The sequence below is a fragment of the Montipora capricornis genome, chromosome 10 (genome assembly GCF_036669925.1).
Source record: "Montipora capricornis isolate CH-2021 chromosome 10, ASM3666992v2, whole genome shotgun sequence".
Classification (NCBI taxonomy): Eukaryota; Metazoa; Cnidaria; class Anthozoa; order Scleractinia; family Acroporidae; genus Montipora; species Montipora capricornis.
The window spans coordinates 4,135,313-4,160,569 of NC_090892.1; the positions used below are offsets into that span (position 1 = coordinate 4,135,313).

At 39.6% G+C, this 25,257-nt stretch overlaps 1 protein-coding gene and 1 long non-coding RNA gene across 21 annotated transcripts in view; one reads left to right on the plus strand and one right to left on the minus strand.

Moving 5' to 3' along the window:
- Positions 1-25,257, plus strand: part of LOC138021713 (gamma-aminobutyric acid type B receptor subunit 1-like) — an 87,040-nt gene that overhangs the window by 36,617 nt on the left and 25,166 nt on the right. For 10 of the 20 annotated variants that reach the window (XM_068868689.1, XM_068868681.1, XM_068868682.1 and 7 more), the window contains 6 exons: positions 20,093-20,143; positions 22,451-22,713; positions 22,795-22,932; positions 23,397-23,567; positions 23,874-24,002; positions 24,818-24,883. In XM_068868689.1, the coding sequence (XP_068724790.1) occupies positions 22,480-22,713; positions 22,795-22,932; positions 23,397-23,567; positions 23,874-24,002; positions 24,818-24,883 (738 nt within the window). In that variant the 5' untranslated portion in view covers positions 20,093-20,143; positions 22,451-22,479. The other 10 variants (XM_068868696.1, XM_068868698.1, XM_068868699.1 and 7 more) reach the window with 7 other exon arrangements.
- On the minus strand, positions 2,257-6,775 carry LOC138021717 (uncharacterized). Its single transcript, XR_011126428.1, has 2 exons — positions 6,494-6,775; positions 2,257-5,056 (listed from the first exon to the last, which is right to left on the minus strand). It is a non-coding gene; the product is annotated as an uncharacterized lncRNA (long non-coding RNA).

Sequence of the window (25,257 nt, forward strand, 5' to 3'; positions counted from 1 at the left end):
TGTCAGTGTTCGTAAAATAGCGAATTTATGAAAAAAGAATGAAAATTTACACCGTCCAAGTGGAGAAATTACGTTAAGAAAGAAGATAAGCCCGTCAGTAAAATTTATGTGAAAGTGAGCCATGGGTGGGATGCCCACAATTTCTAACGAGCGGATCTCATGCTTGACCGGAAAAGTTGTCAGGAGTACAAAGCGCTTATCAGTCAGATGGATATATATTTTCTCTCCAAGAAACCCTTTGTAAATGCCAAGATTATAGCATGAGATTTTAAGGACGACAGTTTTAAGGCAAATGATTGTACATAGCCATGAAGTTCTGCCGTTTTTTATAAATCACTTGGTTTGTTTTTTATAAGAATTTTCTGTGACACAAGTCCATCCAGTGAATTTCCTTTCACCTGCAGGGTTGGCGCAGTGGTGAGAGCGCTCGCCTCCCACCAATTTGGCCCCGGGTTCGATTCCCAGACTCGGCGTCATATGTGGATTGAATTTGTTGGTTCTCTACTCTGCAGTGCGAGGTTTTTCTCCTGGTACTTCGGCTTTCCCCTCTCCTCAAAAACCAACATTTGACTTGATTTACGTTAATTGTTGATTTCAGTTTACTGTGTCCTCAATTAGTGCTCCAATGCGAGAACGAGTGGACACTTAAAAACGTGAAACTTAAAAAGCTTTGTTTTAACAGGATAAGATTTAAAGCGTACAAGCTTGTGGGGCCTTGTAACTTAAAGAAAGTTCCTTTCCTTTCCTTTCTCTCAAAGATTCTTTCGTCCCCTTTTGACAACTTGGGAATTTTTTATCTGTGGTCAACGGATGGTGACAGCTAGACTATTAAGTCCCCTCCCTTTGGCGGAAGTTGACGTGTGGACTACTAGTATGACGCGAAGGAAGCGCCGTGTTTTCCTTTGTACTTTCGACATTTTGGACCACTTACCGCTTACCTATAACTTATCAAACTTTTTCTGTAGAGCTTAGTGTCTACACCGTGGCCTCAAAAAACAACCAGCAATAGGTCTCACTAAATGTGCCCCCGCCTTTAGAAAAAGTGACATTTATTGCTGGAATTCAAAGTTGTGGGATTGATTGATACTTTTGTTCTTGCCAATAATTGTAATTAGTATAAATACACAGGTGATTATACAAAATTGGGCGCTCTCATTGGCTCGCTATCTCGGATTATCAGCCGATAATCACCTCGACGGACAAAATGGCTGCCAGTAGTCGTTTTGCCACTGTAAGTGAAGATGATTTCGCGTTGAAATGTTTTCTTTTTTCTCTTTTTTGAAATAATCACCTGTGTATTTATACTAATACAATTATTCGCCTCAGGCACAGTGATTATCGGTGAATATTTACCTCGACTTCGGCGAATAATTGTCAATTATGGATGTAACGTACTGGAACACATGTGGAGCAACAAAAGAATCTTTAATAGTTATCATGTGGAAATTTTGCGTAGAACAATGTAGTTTATGAAAGCCTTAAAGCCGTATGATTATATCGAGACTACAGCGGATGGAGAACAACCCAACACCACGCTTCCTTTTCTTCGGGAAGACCTCGTGGCTGACGTGGCAAACAAAGCCGTCTAAGCATGTATCAAGATTACCCCATACCAACTTGCGGCCTGGTGACAACTGAAAAAAATTACACGATACGACCATGTGCGCCTGGTTTCTTGAAAATAGAAAGATCGGGATCATTCCGCCCTATAGTGTGTGATCGACATATCTTTTCTCTTTTCTTTTATTCAAATCGATATAGATATATATCTACGCGGGAACTCCTATTCTGCCTCCCTGGTTTTAATCTCTGGGCCAAAACCCTGCGGGGGCAATTATATGGTGCAAAAATAAGGTAACTTAGAAAGCATAAAAACGTTCAGAACTGCGGTAATACATGAAATGGCTTATAAATGCCGCTGATGCTGTCGTATTAGAAGAACCCCTTTGGAGAACAATAATTAAGTATGAATGTATTAGACTAGAGGACGTTGGAGCGTTTGGAAAGGTCTGGAATACGTCCGGTTATAAAATTGACGTTGTCTCAAGGTCATGGTTACGGCTTTTCCAGCGTTTTTACGACGGGGAAATAACGCCAACGTTTGTACAACATTTGTCAAGGATTTTAAGGGTGAAGGTAGGATTTCTTTTGTTAGTGCGTGAAAAGGACTTTAGGACTTTCGTTCAAAAGAAATCCTCCGTATACCACAGAAGTAGTAAGTACTGCATATAACTTGCCTAACGAAATCGGTTGAAGAAATCTTAAATTTCCCCATTTTCCCCGTTGCTTTGGTTCATTGACTGACCTAATTTAAAACAAGACTTTTGTTTAGTCATTTGTTAATTTCAAAATGAGCTCCTTTGACTGACGAAGACTGTGATGCAGTTGAAAGCTTCGATTTCGGGATTTTTTAAAAAAATGTAACTCAGAGAAACTTGTTTGATTTCAGTTCAGCATTTCTTGCCTGTAAACTTCACCTATAGAAGCAAGTTCTCAAACAAAGGGAAAGTTAGATTAAAACCGTAGAATTTCCACTGTGTTGCATTGCTTTCAACAGAAGCATGCTAAGGTGGCGATTTTCTCTCTCTCTCGATCAGCTTCGATCAGTCTGTTTATAGTAATAAACGAGCAGGAGTGTTTAATAGGATAAAACACGACATTCGAGGTAGACAGCTATTCTTAGAGTTATTTTCATAGAGTTATGTCGTAGAGTTAGAGTTAACTCTAACTCTACGATATAACTCTACTGCTAGTCAACCTCACATTCGAGTTTATTGAACTGCTTCAAAAACATTTCACAAAACTGAGCGTGTCCCTCTGGAGTCCAGACAATAATTATACAGAATGTGACAGGAAAAAGGAAAGGAAAAGGAAAGGAACTTTATTTAAGTGTCTAGTCGTTCTAGCGCTGAAGCGCTAATTGGGGACACTGTAAACTGAAATTAACAATGAAAGTAAATCAAATCAAATGTTGGTTTTAGCATACAAGAAAAACATGCCGGGCCACCTTACATAAATAATTCTGAGGAGGATTGTTTTATAGGGTTTAAAGTTCATACATGGCCTGTTTAGCTCATGTATTATTAATACCTTTCTTATAGTGCTTATTAACCATTTCTCGTTTATGCAAATCACCCTAATACCACGATTGTAGTTAGAAAACGCTGATACGCATTACGATTTTCTTTCCGTTTCCCAAAAACCTAAGAATAAAAACTTTTAAAGAAATTTGAGAAGATAATAGCTTTGCTCCTTGCTTACTCCTTTCAAAGGTCATGGCGCCGTTTAGACGGCGGCGTCAACTTCAAATTACATCATTTAAATGCAAAAATATATATCTTAATATAGTTTTAATTTCAAGGGATTGATAAAGTCTTGCACTAAATTACTATTCTTCGAACAAATAAAATACCCTCGTTATGTAAAATATACCGATCGTAATCATTGTGGAGTAAATTGAGATATGACCAGATATCGATAATACGCGAGCTGCGGATTGCTCAGTAGCTTTTCGTCTTTTCGTTGTCTGTTAGGCATATTAAACTCGCAAACAAAAGTGAAACAGGTGTTTTCAGCTTGGTTGTGAAAGTCATCGGTTTGTTTTCTAAATTTAAAACTGTTGGTGAATTGTAAATTTTGGAAAAAATTCTTATTTCAAACCGTCGGCTCGGCAGTTTATTTTCTAACGTTGTCAATTGAATAATCAATATTAGGAGCTCATCAGGATGATGATTCATAAACTTCGTTTCGTGACCATTCGCTCCCATTCGAATCTGTCAACTTGCCAATAAAGCAGCGGTTTCTGCATGGAAGATAATTAAATAAGTGTTTGCCCCTCTGGCTACTTAAATGCGCATAAAGCTGACATTAAAGGAAGAAGTTTAAACCGCGGAAAAAACAGATTTGTTCGAATTTTTTTCAAAAAAGTCTTTGTATCAGGAAAAATGAATTTTAGAGTCGCTTGAGTATTTCCACTTCCAAATTTCTTGGGTGCAGCTATCTTAAACGATTGTGAATGTCTTCTGACACAAATAGCTTTTGTATAATAAGAAAGTGGCCACGGCCGGAAAATTATGAAAACAAAAATAAATTGGCTAAAACTCATTGGATAAAAACGCTTCGTTTGAAAAAGGTTTCAAACAAATTTGAATGTACAGGTGATTTCCTTGACATTATGTTGGTTTTTTTGCTGGAGTGGAGGTAACCTTAAAGACGCACGGCTGGCAAGTTTTTTTTTTCCAAAACCTCTCGCTATTGCACAGGCCACCTAGACTCGGAGGGTAAAAAAATTAGAAGGATATGGATGGGAATCTCGATAACAAACTGAAAAAGATATTTAGTTCTCAATAAAAAAGCTGTAATTTATTGTAGTTTTTTTATTGAGAACTTTTGCCGGTAAATATCTTTTTCAGTTTGTTATCGAGATTCCCATACAAATCCTTATAATTTTTTTTACCCTTCGAGTCTGGGTTGCCTGTGGTTATTGTAGCTCTCAGATAGTACGCACGCTATGATAGGCTAATTAATTATCTGGCCATATTCTACAGTACGGTCCGCTGTGTGGCTCGGTAAATTTGGAATTCAAGTTTTTCGTCTTGTTTATATGAAAAAAAAAAAACTTGTGAAAATGTTTGACAAGTATTTCAAAAGGCCAATAAGATTGATTCGTTTTTCACATTTTCAAGCATTCCGATCATTTGTGGCACTTGAACTTTCTGCTTGACTTCAACTAGTTTCCTTTCCAGCGAGCCTTATCACGACCTCAAAGATATAACAAATATCTCACTAACTTCGTTTTCTCGGTCCGTACTTCAACTTACGGATCCTCGTTTTTTCCCACTGAATTATGGCGCGCAGACCTCCCTCTTCGAGCCACAAATCAGACAAATAAAAGAAAAAACAACTCGGTTAGCAAGAGGTATACACAGTATGTGACGGAGCGTTTGAGACAACCATTTGCCCATCTGTTGTGTCCGCCGGGTTTCAGATAAACGAAAAAGCAGCTGAAAACTGTGAATTACGCCGACGTGTTACAGGACACTGCGGTCAACTTTACCTGGAGACCAAACGAATGATAAAAAGATTTAGGTAGTTAGTAAGGTGTTTTTACAATTTTCATAAATGTGAACCTTTCCTTCGTCCTTGGAAGTTGCATTTGAAAAACACAGTTATAAATTTGGCCGTCTCCATGCATAATCAGTTTCAAAGAGTCACAGTCACCCTTCCATCCATGAAGAGAAAGGTAAAGCAATAGGGTAAATTAAAAAAGATGTCCGAAGAGGCAAAATAATTCCCGTCTTATAAATTACTGAATAGAACCGTTTTTCTGTTCAGTATCAATGCAAGAAACGCGTGGTATTTTGGGCATTTATCGTTGGTGTTCCCCGTTATCTCTCCCACATTTGACATTCATCATTGCTCTTGTCACCGTCTAAAAGAATCATTGTGTGTTATGTTAAACGAAGAGATCATTGACAAAATCGATGAAAACTTTCTCGTGCTCGCAGCCCTCTAAAAGCACCCCTGCAAAAACAAACTACAATATTGACATTTTGTTCTAAGGGACTGTGCAATAATTATCTGGAGGGGGAGCTCTAAATCTAATTGGTCGGGGAAGGAAGGGGGGGGGGGGAAGCTAAAGTTAAATTACAGTGTAGGATGGAGGGCTTAACTTCACTTCAATGCCCACTTTTTTTCATTTTAGAACCCCTTCCCCCTTTCCAGATGATTACTGCACAGTCCTTCAGAATCACTTTGTACACGTTTACTATTGATTTCCTAAAGTACATTCGGACACGCCACTCCCGTTCTCATCAAGAAAAACAACAGGCTCATTTTCTCGAAGAAAAAGAACGAAATTAGAGATCGAAAGTTTACTTTCAATTTTAGTTTTACCTAAAATTGTTCATCTTCCCTTGTTCACGAAGATATTAATTTTATCATTGTTCCCCTGTTCCCCAATTCAAATTAGCCAGGTTCCTTGTTCTCCAAAACCCCTGGGAGGGGCTCGTCTATTGAAGAGCTATAGGAGACTCGTGGGAGCTAGGAGTCGGGGATACTCGGAAAAAAATCCGAGTGCTCCTTTGCAGGAATCGAACCTACGAACTTCCGATTACTAGTTCGGATGCTTTACCGCTGAGCTATAGGAGACTCGTGGGAGGTAGGAGTCGGGGATACTCGGAAAAAAATCCGAGTGCTCCTTTGCAGGAATCAAACCTACGACCTTCCGATTACTAGTCTGGATGCTCTACGTATACCACTGAGCAATAGGAGGCTTGTGGGAGCTAGGCCATTAAACTAGCTTAGGATGACAATTTGTCTCCCCACACTCCCAGAACTGAAACTGTTGAAACGGTGCGTGCATTCTCGCTATTGAAATAAAGGCCTGAGGTGAATAGACATCGTTAAACCCGACAGAAATGAAGAGACGATGTAGATTAAAAGATTACATAGGAAGAAGCAAAATAATTTTTAAAGGAAGTGCGTGTAGTACCTGAAATAAGTCCGAAGTGTTCCAAGGCTTTCTTCTGAGAAACGACGACGCGGCGACGACAACAAAACGTAATTGTCATTCCATACTTAAATTCATGTACCTCTTTAGTTAACATTGGGAAATAAAGATTCACAGAATTTGGCCAAGTTGTTCCGTCGGAGACAATCCATCCCTAGTTTCAATTAAAATTAAACACGACCTCTTTTGTTTAAATTATTGAGAAAAAAATTATTGTTCACAAGGAAAACAATCAATATCTAAAAAACGCCATTTGTGAATCTGCTAAAGAGTAATTAGTAAAAGGAGAAAGGTGAGAATGATTAAGAATAAATTTAACAGAATATATGTTGGTTACATCTCGAATTTATCAAGCTTTTAGCAATCGGCGCAGCTGTTTAAATACACAAAGCTTTCTCAAGCAATTAATGGCTCAGCCGATTATTTGCTTTTACGCAAAATACTCGTTGTTAATCTGCCTCTATATAAAGATTACACAAAGGACAGAATTTTGAAAATTGCATAGAAAGCACGCAAACCTATTTTTCCATGATCTAAACTGTATGACTGTACAATGCTACCTTAAGAACTCTTCTAGCATTCCACTCGTTCGGTCGTAGCCTTTGTAACTATGTGAGACTTTACAATACACTTCATAAGAGGCTATGCTTCCTTGAAACCCGCATCCGAATAGGGTTGTTGAGAGAGAAAACAAAATCGGAATGAAAAAAAAAAAAGAGTATGATCACCGGGTTAAAATGAGCAAAGTTGACACTTCAACCGCGTCTGAAAACTGAGGCAGGGTACATTTGGGCCACTTCTGTAAAAAATGAGTGAAAAAGATTGCTCTACTTTGTCAAATGTCAAACGCACGTCGATTAGTATCTCTTTTGAAGATTTCATTTCGGTTTTTCAGGTTAACTAGATTTTTAAAATGTGTTCTTCTTCCCATTCGTTCGTGGCATGAAGCTTACGTTGCGTGTGGTTTTTGCTGATAAATCTGTTGTTTAATTTATGAGCTGTCATCTTGTGACTTTAAAAATTAAGAGCTCTAAAATTAGTATTACACTTTTTTTTTTTGTAAATAAAATAAAGGAACGGAGAGAAACATTTAAAAAATTACCTGAGGGAAATTTGCGTGACGTCGTAGCCTCTCCTAAAATTGAGTAGGTCAAATAGATTCTGCCTTATAGCCATTTAAACGTGGAAAAGTGGCTGATTTACTTTTACTTGCTTTAAGGTAAGAAAACTTTATTGCGGATATGTTTTTAGGGATCAATTTAATTGAAAAGAACCTCCCCGGTCGATTGTGTCATGACGATGCAGTACGAACGTATCTCATTAAGGTCTGTAACTATGCTTAGCGAAGCGGTAACTATCCGTGACAAGTGTTTAAAACTAGGGAGCTTTCATTCCAGAACGAGTTCATTGGTCTTCATTCCACTGATCTCTACACTTATTTCTGTTGTGAGATACACAAAAAAAGAACATTTCGGTATGAGTTCATTCGGGTCTTCAATCCGATTACAATTCTCATTCTGGTACGACATTTCATTCTGGTATTTTGCAAACTAGCGTTGAGGGAAGTTACAAAACGCAAACGGGTTTTGTTCATTTTCAGGCAATCAACACTCCTCGATTTCGTTCTCTACCACAAACTGGCCTTATTAACTGTGATCATTTTACTCTTTTTAGAGCATATGTTTTTATTGCGGCCGATTTACACGGAACGACTTTTATCGCATGCGACAAACTTACAAAAGGCTTACTACTTGTTTACGATTGTCCCGTACGTCAGGGAAAATGTCGTAGCATTTTAAAACATGTTTTAAAACGCTGCGACAATCGCAAGTCATGTCGTAGACCAGTCGTAAGCTTGTCGCATGCGTCGAAAATTGCACTGTGTAAATCGGCCCTTAGAGGGATCACATTACGGGTGCGTTCGATTGAACGTATTCCGGAATAGGAATACATGGAATAGAAGTTAGAAATCCTTCTTTTTTACGTACATTCACATTAAAATTGTCAAACACGTGCTAAAATGCTATTTTAAACATATCTTTATTATCCTTGTTGCTTCAAAATGCCAGACATGCCGTTTTAAATCATCACTCTTCGTATTCTTATTCCGGAATAGGGTGAACCGAACGCACCCTACGTTCGAAACTTGCGCCATCTTTAATTTGTTTTTCATCTGGCGCGAAATACCGCACGCGCTAGTGCGTCTCCGGACGATGTTGTCGCGTGGATGCATTACGAACTTCATTCCGAGGAACAAAACTCATTCTGGTATCATCTGAACAGACCCTCGAGATCAATCCCATATGTAGATATACAAATTGACCTCTTCAGCTTGTACGTTTTGTTTTCCCATTTCAGACCACGTGATGCTCGCTAGGGAGCTTTGTTGTCTTCGCCTTCGGCCGAAGACAACAGCTGCGAAGCTGCACGCATATGATAGGACGACATTTGAAAGAAGCTGTTCCCTAGAGTAGCATCATGGACCTTAATCACACGGCGGCCATCTTTAGTCCCGAGGGATTGAAAACTTTTGTTTTACTCCACCGTAACTCACTCCCAAACATTTCAACTCGAGGCTCGGGGTACCAAATCTATTGTCTATGGCCAATATGGCCGCCGCGCGAAAAAGGCCCATGTGGTCTGAAATGGGAAAACAAAACGTGCAAGCTAAAGTGGTCTACACTCTTTCTTTTTATAAGAATATTGAGGCTGAAATTTGCGAAATTTTTAGAATATTTTGATAATAAACCCGAGGCTGAAATTGTGAAAAGAATATAATTTGGTGCTTTGAAAATCTGTAAATACAATACATTTCTGTGAGAAATGCTTTTTTTAAAGCCAAAACGGCCAAGTGTCGACTGACGTGACATCTTGACCTAACTGACTGCAACGAACAGCGATGGAGCACGTGCACAATGTATCGCGAGACGGATCTGGACACCAAACACTTGTAATTGATACCCCAATACATCCTTAAACGGAAATGTCATAAGCTATAATTAAGAATATTACAAGAATATTATCAGCCTAAAATCGGCAGAGAAATAGGAATATTCAGCCTGGGCCGGAAAAACAATATTCTTATAAAAAAGAAAGAGTGTATTATAAACCTTGCGCTTGCGTGAGAAGGCCGTTTCTTGCGGCGTGAGGTGGCAGCAACTGTTTTACGTCAGGCAGGGAAATGTACGGGAACATCTTTGTAAATTCGTCGGCTAAGTTGAGAGTCATTCTTTGATATTTCAAAACGTGACCATTTTACTGATGGTCATGTCAACTTGTTTCTGTAAAATTTTCTAGACCTTTCCTGAGCAGATGTAATAATATAATTATTCAGGTTCACACCACTGTTTTTTTGATCCAAAGGTTCAGTGATCAATGCAAAATGATTATTATTGTTCCTTACTTAAAACTGGTATTTTTTGGACCTCTGTCAGCTAAAAAAAAACCATTGCTGTTAATTGCTTATAGACTAATCGATTTCCGTCTTCTTTTTGTAATCCAATAGCAACAATGAGGATTTAATCGAAATGCCCAACCATTAAAGCGAGACGTTTTTCGCAATGTTTACTTATGAGATAACTATTCTCAGTATTAATACTGGAAGAAGAAAAATAATTTCTCCGTAAAGGAGGGCTGACCAATGTTTCAGAAACATTCTTCTGAAAAAAACCTGGTTGCCTGAGAAATTTTTTTGTAGGCAATTGGATTTCGCTGTTTCGTGTTTCGTGTATTTCACCTCTCAAAGACACAGCTGTTTATCTTTATTCGACGTTTGGAATTCATTTATTTCTACGGGTGTGACGGTGTTAGCAATGTTCCGAAACGTTTGAATGAGGGGGAGAAGACAGTGGAGGTCATGTTTCAGTTCTCTCCGCTCGGAAAATGCTTAGTCACAAGTTAAAACTTTATTTTGGTAAGAAGGTTTATACAGATGTAAACAAAGTCGAAGGTATTTTTCCTCATTTTTTTCTTTGCATGATTCTCTGTTATCTTGAACTTCGGTAGCGACAATAGCACCACCTGTCCTCTTTAAGATATTTAGTCCGCCGATATAACGCGAGAAACATTGAATACCTGCATTGAGGAGTTAGCTCTCTGTAACAAGTGACGCACTGAGAATATTGGAATAATATTACCGCACATCCTTAACCTACAGCGCACGAACTGATTCGTGGACCACATGCAATTTCTTCGATTGTAAAATTGACTTTCCTTATGTTTCATTACTTAACATTTCAAAAAGCCAGCTTTTGGAAAAAAAAATTAGACCCTCCGTGAGGGTACACTGGGTTGCCTGTGGTACGTGCACCGTTCCAGACAATTTTTTTCAAGTTGGGGGGTCATTAAGAAGTCATACCAGAAGAGGCCCTTTGGCTCACAGGTCCTCACACGTTCGTACGACGAAACAGATCTGTCCTTGCGTAATATGTAGCTCTAACAGTGCACGATATTGTTTTGGTATTGTCTATCATTGTAGTGCCATGGTAGAAGTCTTGGGTAAATAGTCTGAGAAGACATGTGGTTACTAGCAAAGTACTGAACCCAGAAAGATTGAAGAAAATAAATGGGAAGTGAGAAACATTGGCTTCTGGGCTGACATGTTGATAAACTTCTTTTCACCACAAGTTTAAGCATGCCCTCTGAGCATCTGACAGCTTTGTAATACCGAAGTTCACTGAAGTTAATCCCTGTTCAGCACGGTTAGTGTTTGGATGGGAGACCAAAACAATATACCCCTCACGAAACAGAAGCATCGGACCGAAAATAGAATACAAACAGTTACGATCAGCGACAAACATTTTGGGGGATTTTTGCAACGTTCAATTTTGATATTTTACGTTTTGGCTGCACAAATAAATCGAAAAATCGAAAGTGACATCGCCGGAATAGGCCATTTCCGAGTTCATGTCTGCCTCCTCTTCAAAGCGAGTGTAAGTGCAAACTTTTTGTCATGGTAATTAGTTCTACTTTACATATGAATGAAAACTAATTTTCATAAGAAAAACTTCGCACTTAGACTCTCTTTGAAGAGGAGGCAGACACGAACTCGGAAATGGCCTATTTAGCGGGCGCCGCCGAGATGAAGTTACCGCGGCATGTTTACTCGCCAAACAGTGAAGTATCTGTGTCAAATGATGGCAAGATACCGGGTTTTTGTAAGTTTCTTTTTCTGTCAAGTGTTATAAAGTTTGACAATGAAATGAGCGAAGTCAAAACAAAGATCAGGGGCACCCAACGACCAATTTGTTGTAAAATGTATTATTATACCCCAGTTAATGAAAATAAATGTTATTAAGGCATTTTCAGGTGTTTTTCAGTGTTGCTGGTAAAACATTATCTGTTCCTTTTTCCTAGCAAGACACACAAGAAATTTCCCAGCCAGCTAGATAAAATTGGTTGGTTTCCCAGCCAGCTGATCAAATTTATTTCCCAGCCAGGAATTCCGCGCGGTTTCAAATCCCTCGATCCAAAACGACCGAACAAAAGCGACAAAACCGGGACAAAACAGGTTTTTTCCGAAAGCGCAATCACTCTGACCAGCCGTCGTATGTTTGTGACTACTCTCTGGGAGAGGGAAGGGGTTCATTATTATTATTATTATTATTTTAAGTCGCCCTCAGTCTTCAGAGTTTCTACAGCCAGCTCGGGTTGAAATGCTAGAAAAAGTCAGTAATTCCCAGGCAAAACCTCTATCAATAACAAAATTTCCCAGCAAGCTCATCGAAACACCTGTATTTTTGCCAGCCAGCAAGATTCCTCTGAGGAACAGATAATGTGAGGAACAGATTCGTTGGGTGCCCCTGAAAGATCACAATCGCCCAAGTCTTGTTTATGCAAAGTCAAAATTTACTCTCCAAGACGCGTACGACGTTATTTATTCTAACCAGGTAATTCCATCATTTTGGAAATAGCAGCTACTTTATTATTCAACTGCGTCACAATTCTTCACTGATTTTGGGGCTCATTTTGTTGAAACTCAAGCACGCTTCCAACAGGCCTGTGAACCCTTCCTGCTTACAGAGCAATACTAAAAAACTTCTCCCATATCACATTTCAACCTTAAGCTCGAAAATTCAATACACAACATGATATTATAATTCACAAAGGCAGAAAATACCACAGAATCCTTTTCCAGCGAAAAATTTATTGAAACAAGCAACATATTTGCTCTTAGAGGCGAAAACCTCTTTCTATTTCATTGCGTGCATGAAGACAAGAAACTCGATCGTGTTAAATTACCATGTACTTTAGGTAAATACATCTCACTTTGATTTCGGCTCGACGGGCGATAGATTGTTGTCGAAGTCCATTACTCGTCGCTTTTAAGATTCCACCGCCTGTAAATCCAATTGACTTGCCATTATTGAGCTTCATAAGGGTATATTTTGTTCAAAGATCCACTAAAACGCCATTCGCGTTACATGACTTTCGACGCCATTGCCGGTTAAGTTACTCGATCTACTGTGTCCATCAGAGAAATCTACGCATTTCCCACTATCCTCTCGATCCTAAGAAAATACGCGCAGAAGGCTCTATGCACAAAGCCACCACTTAGCAGGGGAGTGACAGGCAAGACTTTTACCGACACGGAAAATAAAACGACGAAACGCCACGCAGATTCCAACTGGGTTTGGCAACCCAGTAATTATGCCCTCATCCTGACAAGAGCGAAGCCTTGACTAATATTTGTTGACACTGTCTTAAACAAGTTGTTTCTTATGGCTGAAAATAACTTTTGCTGAGTCATTGTCTTGATATCCGTATAAATAGGTGTTGCTGGGATATTTGTTTACGATAAATGCTCACATTGTAAACTTTCTGTTTACAGATTTTCCTTGTATCAACTAACTCTATTCAGGACTTGCAATAGACTAAATATTTGTGACTTTATGTTACTGTATTATTATATGTACGACTGTACAATTTTAACTCTTAGGCTTATCCTCCTAGCCGGGTACCTCGGTCAGCACTCTCTCTCCATGTAAACAAGCCCTAAGGCACCAGTAATATAGTCACACTACGTGAGGCCATATTGGATTTCACAATTTTCCAGAAACTCTAGGAAAATCTTTACATCTAGTATAGCAGTGGCGGATCCAGACCTTGAGAGTGTACACCCAAAAAATATTTTTAGCGGGGGAGTCATGTGCGATTTCCTGTATTCTTGAGACTTTCTTGAGAAAGTGTTGGTAAAGTCAAGATGCTTTCCTCAGAACACAACGGTAGAATTATCTTCCTACGTTAATATTCTCTCTAAACGGATTTGTTGGGTCATGGGTCCTTCCTGTTCCTGAGATGACTCAAAGAAAACACACGTATAATTAACTATAGTCGTGTTTTAAGATAAAAATGCACTATGTCCGGGCTCACACTATATGCCCCTTAGTACTTACTCCTAATCATAACAGAACAGTAAGTATTGTAAACAATTTATACCATTTTGTAACTTTTCCAGAACGGATTTTCTGTCATTGAAAGCCAGTATAGTCCGAGAAGTCTGCTATCCACCAAACACACAATTTTGCAACTCGAACTATGTTTACTGTGACAATTAAGGTAGAAAGTTCGCCTATTGCTGCAGGCCTTTACAACAAAATTATAGACTTGATTTTCACTTAGGACACCAGCACAAAACGGAACGTGATGCATGCAAATAAACAAGATCGGACAAGGATAAAAAAAAAATCCCTTTCCTAGAGCTTGGTAATGACTGCTAATGTCGCGATACAGTTCTAAGAGAAAACGAAATTTACGAATGAATGTGTTTGTTCTTTTAAGTTTAAGCAGTTCATTCTACTAGTGTTAACGCATTAGCTTAGGCTTCTTGATTGCTGCCATTTTCACTGGAAGAATCACAATTCTAGGCTTGTTTGTTCATTTCTTTCGCTATTACAAATCACGCTGTAATCCAGAGGAGACGCAAGGCTACTACACAGTCGAACGAAGTGCTACCCTACTTAGACTAATCACCTTCTAGAGGGTTTAACAGCAGCATTCTATTTGGGTGCTCCCTTGCATAGATGCCAATTATGTTATCTAGGTCCAATGTGATGTCTGTGTGGATTTGCAAAAGAATCCGTGCGGACAAGCGGTCTGATCCTGTACTGCTTCGTTTGTTAGTTTTAATCTCCTTCAAAGCGGAATGGGCTCTTATCCACAGTTGCTGCAGACACTGGCAACATCAGCCTCAAGCGGAGAATTTGTGCCATGTTGCAATTGGGGTAGAAAGACGCACTCATTTCGGTTAAGGTGTTTTCGATGGTTGATGGTGGACTTGTTACCCCTTGCCATTCTCTTTTCCAGAGAATACGTTCCTGTTTAAAGCTGTATGGTGATGGCAGGTCTCCGCTGAAGAAATTTTTAATGACCACCTCATCCTCCTTTTGAAGGTGTTGAACGTGGCAGGGTAGCAAATGAAAGGTCTTCATCGCTATGGATGTTGCGTGAGAAAATCTTGAGCTTAGATCCATGATTAGATGATCTAGGTAAGGGATAAAAACTGATCACATGAAATACTCAGACGCAGAACGAGCCACTACGTTATTTCTGTGGGTCTGTTTGCCACATTTTCGAGGAACTGATAGTTCTACGTCAACGCTATTTGCCATTGCTGTGGCTTTTGTCTTCGAATGCTGTTTCGGATGTCTTGACTTTCTCGTGCTTTTCAGTTCCTGCACAACAAGCGACACTCTGTTGTAGGCGGTGATCACATCTTGGCGTGGCCCTTGTAGTAACAGGCTCAAACCTCTCAAAAAGTTTTAAAAGTAAAGGTTAACATGAAACGCAACAATCCACCTACTGCTACAAAGTTGCGTCAGAAGGCCATGAGCTTCAGTGACAGACTTCGAATCCCAGTTTCCGTTCCCTGAAGATATGGATGCAAGGCTATCAACAAGAAATTCATGAAGTAGGGCGATGCCTTGAAGTGCGACGTGTCGGTCAACCCATCTTGTGTCGCATAACATTTTCACTTTCTTGATTCTTCTTTTAGGTACTTCGCCTCCTGTCTGATTCTTTTCACGACTTACGGCTGAGATACACTCCTAGTTTTCTCTGCTTTTTGGGTGAATACTTGTAGAAAATCCCTACCTGTTTGACTGTATCGAGCATTACTTGCATTTGATGCAGTTTGCAGGATTTAGTAACTGCAAGATTGAGAGATCATGCTTCATGCAGTAGTAGTATTTAGCCTTGGGGTAGACTTGCTTGATTCTTGCAGCACAGCCTTTGTTAGCCCCTGCCATGTTACCCGCATCATCATATGACTGATATCTACAGTTTTTCATGTCAAGTCCAACCTGGTCGGTTTTCTGTACAGTTTGTCTGGCCAGAGCCTTGTCTGTGACTTCTTTACAGTCAATAAAATCGATTAACCTTTCCACAGGCTTATTGTTCTCCAGGTATCGAAGAACAGCTCCAAGCTTCTCTTTATTGCTAACATCAGTCACCTCATCGGCTTGAACTCCAAATAGAGGACCATGTTGTTGCGCCTTGACTTTATCAATTATTTTGCCTTGAATATATCTTTTTATACAGAGCAAGAGGTCGTTCTGGGTTGTTTAGACGTGTATTTTGCGTTCTTTGCACAGGTTTCCAGGTGCTGCTTTAAGAAGTGATCTCCAGACTGACAGCAGAGCGAAAGTAGTGATTTCAGGTTTCCTAGAGACTTGTCAACATCAGTGCTTGTCTCATCGTCCCGATGACCACGAAGGGCAATCTCTTGGCGGCCACAAAATTCTAAACACCTGAGTATAGATCGTAAAACTTCTCTGTTTCTTTCCAATTGCTCTTTAGCTTTCTTGTCCAACATGAGATCAACTCGAGATGCTTTGTTGTCCATAGTTACAACAAAATTCCTCATTAAATCTGCAGAGGCTTTATGATAGCTGCATACAATACTGTTTCAATTCACCGGTGGCATCCTCCCAGATACTGTACACCTGCGTGATGAGAGTTTTTGCACGCCCACCAGGTGTACTTTTAACTGGAAGGAGAAGACAAGCTAGGCAGAACACACCATCTTCTTTTTCATCATAGCAAATAAACTCAAACTGGGTACTGGTAAAGGTAAAGGTAAAGGTACACCTTATTTAACGTCAGAAGTTCCTTTACTCTCTAGAGAGTATTTTCCCAGGAAGCCGACGGTAAACCACTGATGCTGGCAACAGCGCCGTCTAACACCTGCTTTCTTCTGTTTATCTTTGTACGCCTTGCATGAGTGGAAAACTAAATGATTCTGGAGGGACTCTGTTTTTGATCAATTTGTGCTTCGTTTCATCATCACGATTGATGATTTCTTGTGCAATTTTTCCTAAAAGGGAAAAGCTTTCCTATGAAATATTATGCACTTCTGAGCTAAATGGCTTTGATGGTTCAGCATCGTTCGTTTACCGTGAAATGATTGATACCTTCATGTTCAGACGATGAAGTATTGAGGTTTCTGTTGTCAAAAACGTCCTCTTTTCCTCTCTTTGATTGTTTAGGCTTTTGTCTCTTCTCAGGTGCTTGCGAAACTTCCCCCTCTTCAGTAACAGGACGTTTGGGGGTCCGTGATGTTGTTCTTGAGCGGGAGTTTCACATTTAAATGGCGAACTTGGCGTTGATGCTTTTTCTCCATCCATGCCTTGTCTCTGTGGTAGATTTTCGTTAAATTTATTTGTCAAGAAAACGAAGTGATTGGGTTGAAAAGGAGCCTTTGGGGTATTGTCTAGGCATCCATCCCTAGACCAGAGAACACAATTGTCCGGCATCTTCCCGCTTGTCGATACGCTTGGCCTGAGATGTAACCATTCAAAAGTGTCCGTATTCCTTTGTTACAGTCTGAGTAAGCCACATAGATTCTTCTCTGAAGGGGGAGGAGAGGGCGATTACATTTAGCAGTGTGTTCCATCGCCCACTATGACATGCTAAAAGAGCTTCTTTTTCCACTGCCTTCTTTCTGTCTTTGGTCTGGTATAAAATGTTTTCGCCTTCATCCGATAACAACAAAGAAAATAATGTGTTGTCGTTTTGAGAAAACAGCGTTATGGTTGAATTATTCCCACACTGTGCCAACTTCGGGTGTGTAGTATAGAAATCAGCTTGACTATACAACTCACAAGCTGTTATCAATCGAAGCGGTCTTGCAAGGTTTTCGTTTCCTGAAAGATGGAAAAGGGAAAAACGTACGTTTACAAAAAAACGTATAAAACGTACGAAAGGCGAACAAACAAAGTTAACTAAAACGACTAGAAAAAATTATTTAGTCGATGCTGAAATGATTTTTTTTAAGCTTAGGGAAGTCGTTTGTTTTTCGTTGATGCGTGTTGTTTGTTGTGTTGCATGTTGTGAGAGATAAATACCCGCTCCTCTGGTCAAAATGTACGCAAAAAGCAACAATTGACTTATGACCAGGGAAACTGCATTGTACAAACAATTTTCATTTCCTGTTGTAATGATTGCTCTGAGGCTTTGGGGCACATCATCTGGCAAAAGACATTCTGCCATAGTATCGTATATGTTGTCCCCTGTAGGAAATTTCCACTCCATATTTGAATTGGAGGCAATCTCTTCTGGCAACTGGAAATAGAGCGACTCTATGCCAGCCATGTCATTACAAGACATCAGTTGAATTACCCGTCTGGAAAGCATGATGATGGCAACAAGCCTTTGAGAAAAATAATGTAGTACGTGAATTGGTAATTAGGTTAGGACGGATTACTTTCTTCAGTTCGTGACTGTAAAGGAAGTCACGAAAACACATAAATGCATATATGGAAAAAAGGATTTTGAGCAGTTAATTTGCTATACAGTACTGTCAGTCGATCTACGAACAATTTTTATGCTCCCGCCTCGCCTCGACCCAAGCCCCCACTCGCTTTTCACACGCAGTTCTTTTCGTTTTCTCAACTATCTGAGAGCCTGGAACAGGCTAGCGCATTATTCAATAAAAAATCTCTTCAAGTTAGTCACGCAGTCCGTTGGTTTGCGTGACAATTCACAAGAAGTTTTATTTAAGACAGCTGGAATAAAGCAAGAGTGTTCGAGCGCCTAAAATTCACATTTGCGACATCCATTCATTGGGAAAGGAAGATATTGTGTTTCTAATGGTTTACCTATTAAATCAAATTGACTAGATGCTCAAAATAACTCCGCATGAAGAAATTTTCGCAAACGTGTGCGAAAGATTGTAGTTTCGGAAGTAAAAGGAAGACACAGTATAAAGTAATTAATATCCTCAGCTGAATCAAGGACAATACATAACTAAAGGTGTGGCTTAATCGCAAGTAACAAGCTTCTAGATGATAAACAGGAGGTTTTTTTTTTTCATGCAGCTTTTTAAATTAAATTTTACTGCATATGCAAATTTTGGCGAGGACTTCCCTGTGTTTAGGTTGTGTCATATCAATTAAGTTACAAAATTTATTCTGTCAACAGTTATTCGTTTGCCCAGAATCGTGTCAGTATATCTTTTTTCTGGAAACAGCATGAAACTTGGGGTTTAGTATTTCTGAACAGTTCAGATAAAAAAATAATTGCACTTGGCCGATTTATAAATACGAGAACGCTAGCGACAGGAATAGTGAAGTCGTCTATAAAATCAAACCTACAACTCGTTTATATGAAATACGATTATCCTTTGGGACACAATAATCGTAACTGTTTTCACGGTTTACGTTAAAGTGGAAATTTTCCACATGATATAAAATAAAATAAAGAAGCTCACCTGGTAAAACCGTATGGCTTAGAGGTCAAGAAACGTGAAAAGTTGAGCTTCCACCGATGTACTGAGACGGTTTTCCCGCCTTTTTTTCTAGCCAGCTTTGCAACCGTGAAAGAATCACTTGCTCAGGTTGCATGGATTTGCTAAAAATAAGAAAAAATGCCTAATGCAGATTTTTCTGCTACAAGCAGAAAAAAAAGTTCAACTGCAATGTTGAAACAATATTGATTTGCGAATATCGCTTGCCCTGCCGGCTTTTCTTCCTTCTTGGTTTTTTTTTTTTTACCAAAATAAGGGGAACCACTTAAATCCACCAGAGCTGCAATTTTCACAACATATTATAAAACTATAAGATTCTCACAAATCCTTGTTGAAAAATTCATCTGTATTTAGCCGGTAGCTCTCAGACTTCAATAATTCAGTGTATCCGACGTGTTTAGTTTGCAAAGCCTTGGAAAAAAAGCAATGCATTTATATACATATCTGCCACATAACAAGTGGATCTTTCAACGTCATTAGCACACTGGTATCTTCCAACATTTTCAAAACGTTTTACAAGTTTCAGTCAGTCCTATCCGGTATGGAATGTTTAATCTCTTGGCCAAACTTTTTGGTGAGGTGTAGAACGTTCGCTTTAATTTTTTTTTTCGCGCCTCCCAACCAATACACCTTATTGACATTGACATTGAGTGTCTGTGCGGCGGGTCAAACCATACGAAATTCAAACAGACAAACGATTTAGCGATCAAATTTGCATTTATCTATTTTACGTGGGCTTTAATATGTGACATGCAACTTGTCGTCGATCGCATTTGCGTTGAATTGAATCAGAATGACTTATCATCGTATGACTTCAGGTTTCCTTTGTTTTTTCGCAGGATATCCACCGGCAGCTTACTGAAGGAACGAAACGCGTAAAACTCAACCAGGTACTTTAAGTAGAAAACTGTCATCTTGAAGCCTTGCAAGATGAAGGTGCGACGTGTCCGCGCAAGTTTTCTATTCCTCTCATGATCTTTTCCCAATCGTTTTCGCTCATTATTAGCTTCAACCAACCGATCTTGTTAATAATGAAATTCCTGACATTGGATAAAAAGCTGATAACAAATACAATAACTTGTAATCCATCGTTTGTTAAAAACTGTTCACAAGAATCCGATAAATAACTATTGTATCCCAAACTTTAATTGAATAACGAATCGCGAAGGTGTCATTGACGCCTCGAAAAACCTGTACGTTCTGGGAAGCGAACTGACTCATTCGCAGCTGATGGAAAATAATTTTCTGCGATATATTTATTCTTCGAGTCTTTTCTTTTCTTTACGAATCAATTCGCCCTGACAAAGGGCTAACGCTCGAAACGCCTTTATCTCACAAATCTTTTCTACCTTGGTTAACTCCTTTATCAACTCGCTGTTCAGCCTGATCTCTAAATTTCTATGTTCTTATATGCGGGTTTTTACTGTGCCAGTCAAATTAAGAATAAACGATAGGAGTTGATTTAGAGGTGAACAATACGTTCATAGAGAAGTGTAAATGACATTATATAGATCGACAGATAAGCACTCTTTTTTATAAGAACCTTTTTATGGTAATTTCATGCTGAACCGATTAACCAAAATTCTACTTGAAGAACATACAGGAGCCCATTCCCCGGAGTCTCCATTCTCCTGGAACATACTACGCGGACATAGTCAGGTTTAGAGTCAGTTAAGAACGTCTTTTTTTTTGCTCATTTGTCTTCCCTTCTTTTTTGTTTTTTTGTGAGAAGTATAAATAAAGACAAAAGAAATTCAAAACTCTAGGGCTAAAAGGACAGTTAACTCAAACACTTATGGACGTTTTTTAACATTAACAATGTGGTATTCTTATCAGTTTCATAATACACTGAAGAAAAAAATCAGTTCGTAGTCAAACTTTGCAAACATATATTTCCCGTAACGGAGGGCCTGATTACTTGGTGAGTTTCAGTCCGGACTGAAATTTCGCTCTGCCCACCGGCTGAAATTTTGTTGCTGTTGCATGCTCAATTCAGTTCAACCCGAGCGCATAACGCAAATTTAGGGGCCGATTACATTAGCCGGTCTGGCCCGGTTAGGCGGGCTGGCTCGTTTAGCCGAGATCCCGGCACGTCTGAGAAAAACACCAAAAATCAAGTTTGCGATTACATGGAAAAATCCCATCCCGGTTAGCCGGCATCACGATGCCGGGATCCCGGCTAACCGGGCTGAGATTTTTCCATGTAATCGCGCTCACCGGGACAGCCCAGTTAGCCGGGCCAGCGTGCAGCCTACTAATTAAAGATATTTTTGTCCCAGTGTGTGATTATGCAGAAAATGTAGATCTTAACAAGTGTTAATGAAATCCAAAAAGAAAATTGGGGGTAACCACGCATGTTTCAAAGATAATTCATGAATAATATTCGTAAAAAAGCTTTAAAATACAAAGCAATGTATGGCGTTCTTTCTCAAATTATACCTGTACTGGTAATAGTAAGCATCACTGATAGGAAATCCGAGTATCTCGGGATGCGCAGAACGTATGCCCAATAACAATAGTAGCCACCGTTCTTAAGTGACAAATTCTTTAGCCTCGAGGCACTAACTGGGGACACTATACCTAGAAACAACTCAAATTGTTATATACCTAGACTTTCGCTCAACAAAACGAGCACTGTGATTGGTTGATTCTCTGTCACGTGGCCCTGATCAAATTCACATGTATCCCGACCAGGATACAATTCTGCAGTTGTTGCGCGCTCCGGAAGTTTTGCTGCGATTGTTGCAGGAAAAGTCTAAATATATAACAAAGCACTTAATGTCTGGTCCCTCGGGAAACTAGTTAGTTTTGTTTTCCCTCGAGTCCTGATGTTTCCCTCGACTTTGTCTCGGGAAACATGAGGACTCTCGGGAAAACAAAACTAACTGTTTCCCTCGGGACCATACATTAATGTATATTAACTCCCATGTTAACTTTTAAGGAGGCAACAAGAGCGACAACTACTTCAGCAACAAAGTTAGTAGTGCCAGACCAGTTGACTGGCGAACCAAGGACTCCTACGAGCACCTAAAACTGATGTTCCGAGCGGGGTTTGTAACCCGGGATCACGTGTCCCGCGATAAAAAAATTCCAGGAAATTTTAGTCCTGCACCCCTACCGCACGGCCACGCCTCCTGCACCAATAATCTTCTGAACAAGCAAGAAAATGGAATTGACTTTGTATCGTTTTCTTTCAGGGGTAATCTTCAAACAGTTTTCGTCAAAAATGACGGCGATGATCAATGGGGTGTCTTTTCCCGTGTTTTTCATCTTTATGTGTGGATTATTAAAGAGTTATGGCAACAAGACCAGTATTACTATTGGAAATTTGGTGACACGGGACACGGAAGGACCAACTAAAAAGGGATTTGAGCTAGCACTCGACGTCGCCAAAAAGTCTTTGGAATTCAACGAATTCTTTGGAAAATATGACATTCAACTTTTCACCCTAAACACTCAAGTAAGACTGTCATTTTCCATTTCGTCACGGTTGGATTGATTGACTAACTGACTGATTTATTGATTGATTGATTGATTACAGAATAACCCCGATAACGCTGTTGTATATGCTGATAGAGTTCTTATGTACAAGCAAAAGGCGCTTTTGATACTTGGCCCTAACACACCTACTGAAGCTACCAGTGTCTTGCACGTCGTTGGATATTACAAAAAACTTATGGTAAAAAGTTTAGTTTCATCAAGCAAATACCATCGATTTCACTAGTCCGTTTACCATTATTTTGTTTCCGATCTTTAATCCTATTGGTTGAATTCTAATCTTCAAGGTCAGACAGTGAGTGACACGGTCAATGTTTCAGTCGTTAACTTTGATCAAGGACTAGTGATCCCATGCGAAACGGTAAACGACTGGGTTCCCCACGGGGAACGGGAGAAGGGGAACCGGGAACGAGTTTACAGCCGTATTCCGTATAAGAATTCAAATTGGATGACGAAACCATATAAAGAGAGTGAATTTAACAGATCTTACTATCATAATACTGACTAGGGCCACTGTTTGCTAAATCCTCTTCACACGAAAACATTTCTTGTCTCCACGAGCACACACAGTAAGGTGGAGAAACCCTAGCGAAAACACTCATGACTGAAGATATCTGTAAATCTGTATCATTATCTTCTGGACAGGTTACCTATATAAGAACTACACAGGAAGTGTTCGATGACCCATTTGGAATCACATTTGCGCAAATACCGGAGTCATTTAATGAAGCTAAAATCAAATTGGTGGAGTATTTTAATTGGACCAGGGTTGCTGTTGTGTACGATTTCTCAACTGACGCTGGCCGTTATGTTAAGGTGTGTTTTGTTGTTGTTTGGTGCCCATTCGATAACTTTAAGAGTCCTCAACAAAATACATGAATCTCACACTAGCGTTGTCGGAATGCAAGCAGAGGCCATGAGACCTAAAGTGAGTATGGATTTTCACTCTTACAGTCGACGTCGCTGCTGTATATTTCGAAAGAAAAGAATTTCACTCTTACAGTTATGCATTATTTCTATGTTCCTTGTTTGAACGAAAATACTAGCTTTTCTTTGACCAAGGAACTTTTTCTTCTTTGACTAAAAAGTAACTCACATAGCTTATTTCACCTTTGCCATCAGGTTGTGAACCATCTTTCTCTACAGAAAAAACAATTCGACATTGTCGCATACGAAGCCATTAACTCGCAGTTAACTACAAATGATAATAAATTACATGACTCTCTCCAAGGACAACTTAAGAAGCTAAAGGTAACACGACTTGTTCTTTACTCGTACAAATTAAATTCGAACCGCAAATGCATGTCTGCCGATTAGCGTTCTCAGTATAGGAAGGGTCTGCTCAGAAAGGACACATCGGTGATTATAGAGATTCTTGCGTTCTGACTGGCTACAACATCAGGCTCCCCCTAATTAGGGACCTGTGCACGCAGATTACGATTGCCGGCTTTACAAAAAGCATTGTAAATCTCTGGTTTGCTTCAAAAGCTTGCTTTAACTTTTGATTGATTTTACCCCAGTCATGAGCGATGGTCAATTACTTGTCTAACAAGCGAACAGACGCAGTGTCTTTTAATCGCCACAACTTTAGTTTGGATTTGCTACATGAGAATTGTAACCATTCTTAACTAACTAAAAGGCCCACTTGAGCGCCCACGCATGCGTTGTGTATAGTTGCTGTTGGCGAGCCAATCTCGTCCCCAGACTCCGCTTTTCTTTTGGTCAGCACCAAGAACACCGACTCTGGTCACTTCCAAGACAGGAAGTCCGCAATTCACGGGCTTCCGGCTCATCTACGCACGCTCAGAAATTTGAAGTAACAGTGAGTGTCAATGGTTACAAAAATGGACCTTCACTACGACTGCACATAAATTGGAAGTGGCCAGACTGCGTGTTCTTGGTGCTAACCAAAAGAAAAGCCGACTCTGGGGATTGCTGGCGTGCTTAAGTCGTCTCCAAGAAAGAGCCGAAAAGGTGAACTGAGAGGAATTGATGTTTACCATACTAGTAATTTATAAAACTCATTTGATTTACTTGGATTTTTCTCTGTTGATATTTATCAAAAGGATCAGGACCTCAAAATATTTCTTGGGGAATTTGGTCCTGTAGCAGCAACCCTGATATTTTGCGAGGTAAGGGTGAATGATCGATTTATTGATCGGTCGACTGAACAATTTCATCTTGACAGGTTTAACCTCTCTGGGACAAAATATTTCAGAGATAAAGTACTACCAAGTGAGATTAAATTTTTTCGGGTGCTGTTTTTGCTGATATTGCGGTTGTTTTTCGATCAACAAAAAGATCGGATCCAAAAAAACAACCTCACACGTGTACTCGACAGTACTGGAGCAATCATTAGGTCATTCGATCGGCCAAAAAAACAGCACTCCACTGTTATTAAGTGGCACGAAATATTTTTCGGGTCGGCAACTTGATTTTTCCCTTTTTTGTGAATGGAACAGACCCTTCTTTCAGAAAGTTTTCGTCGAATTTTACCTCAGTTTTC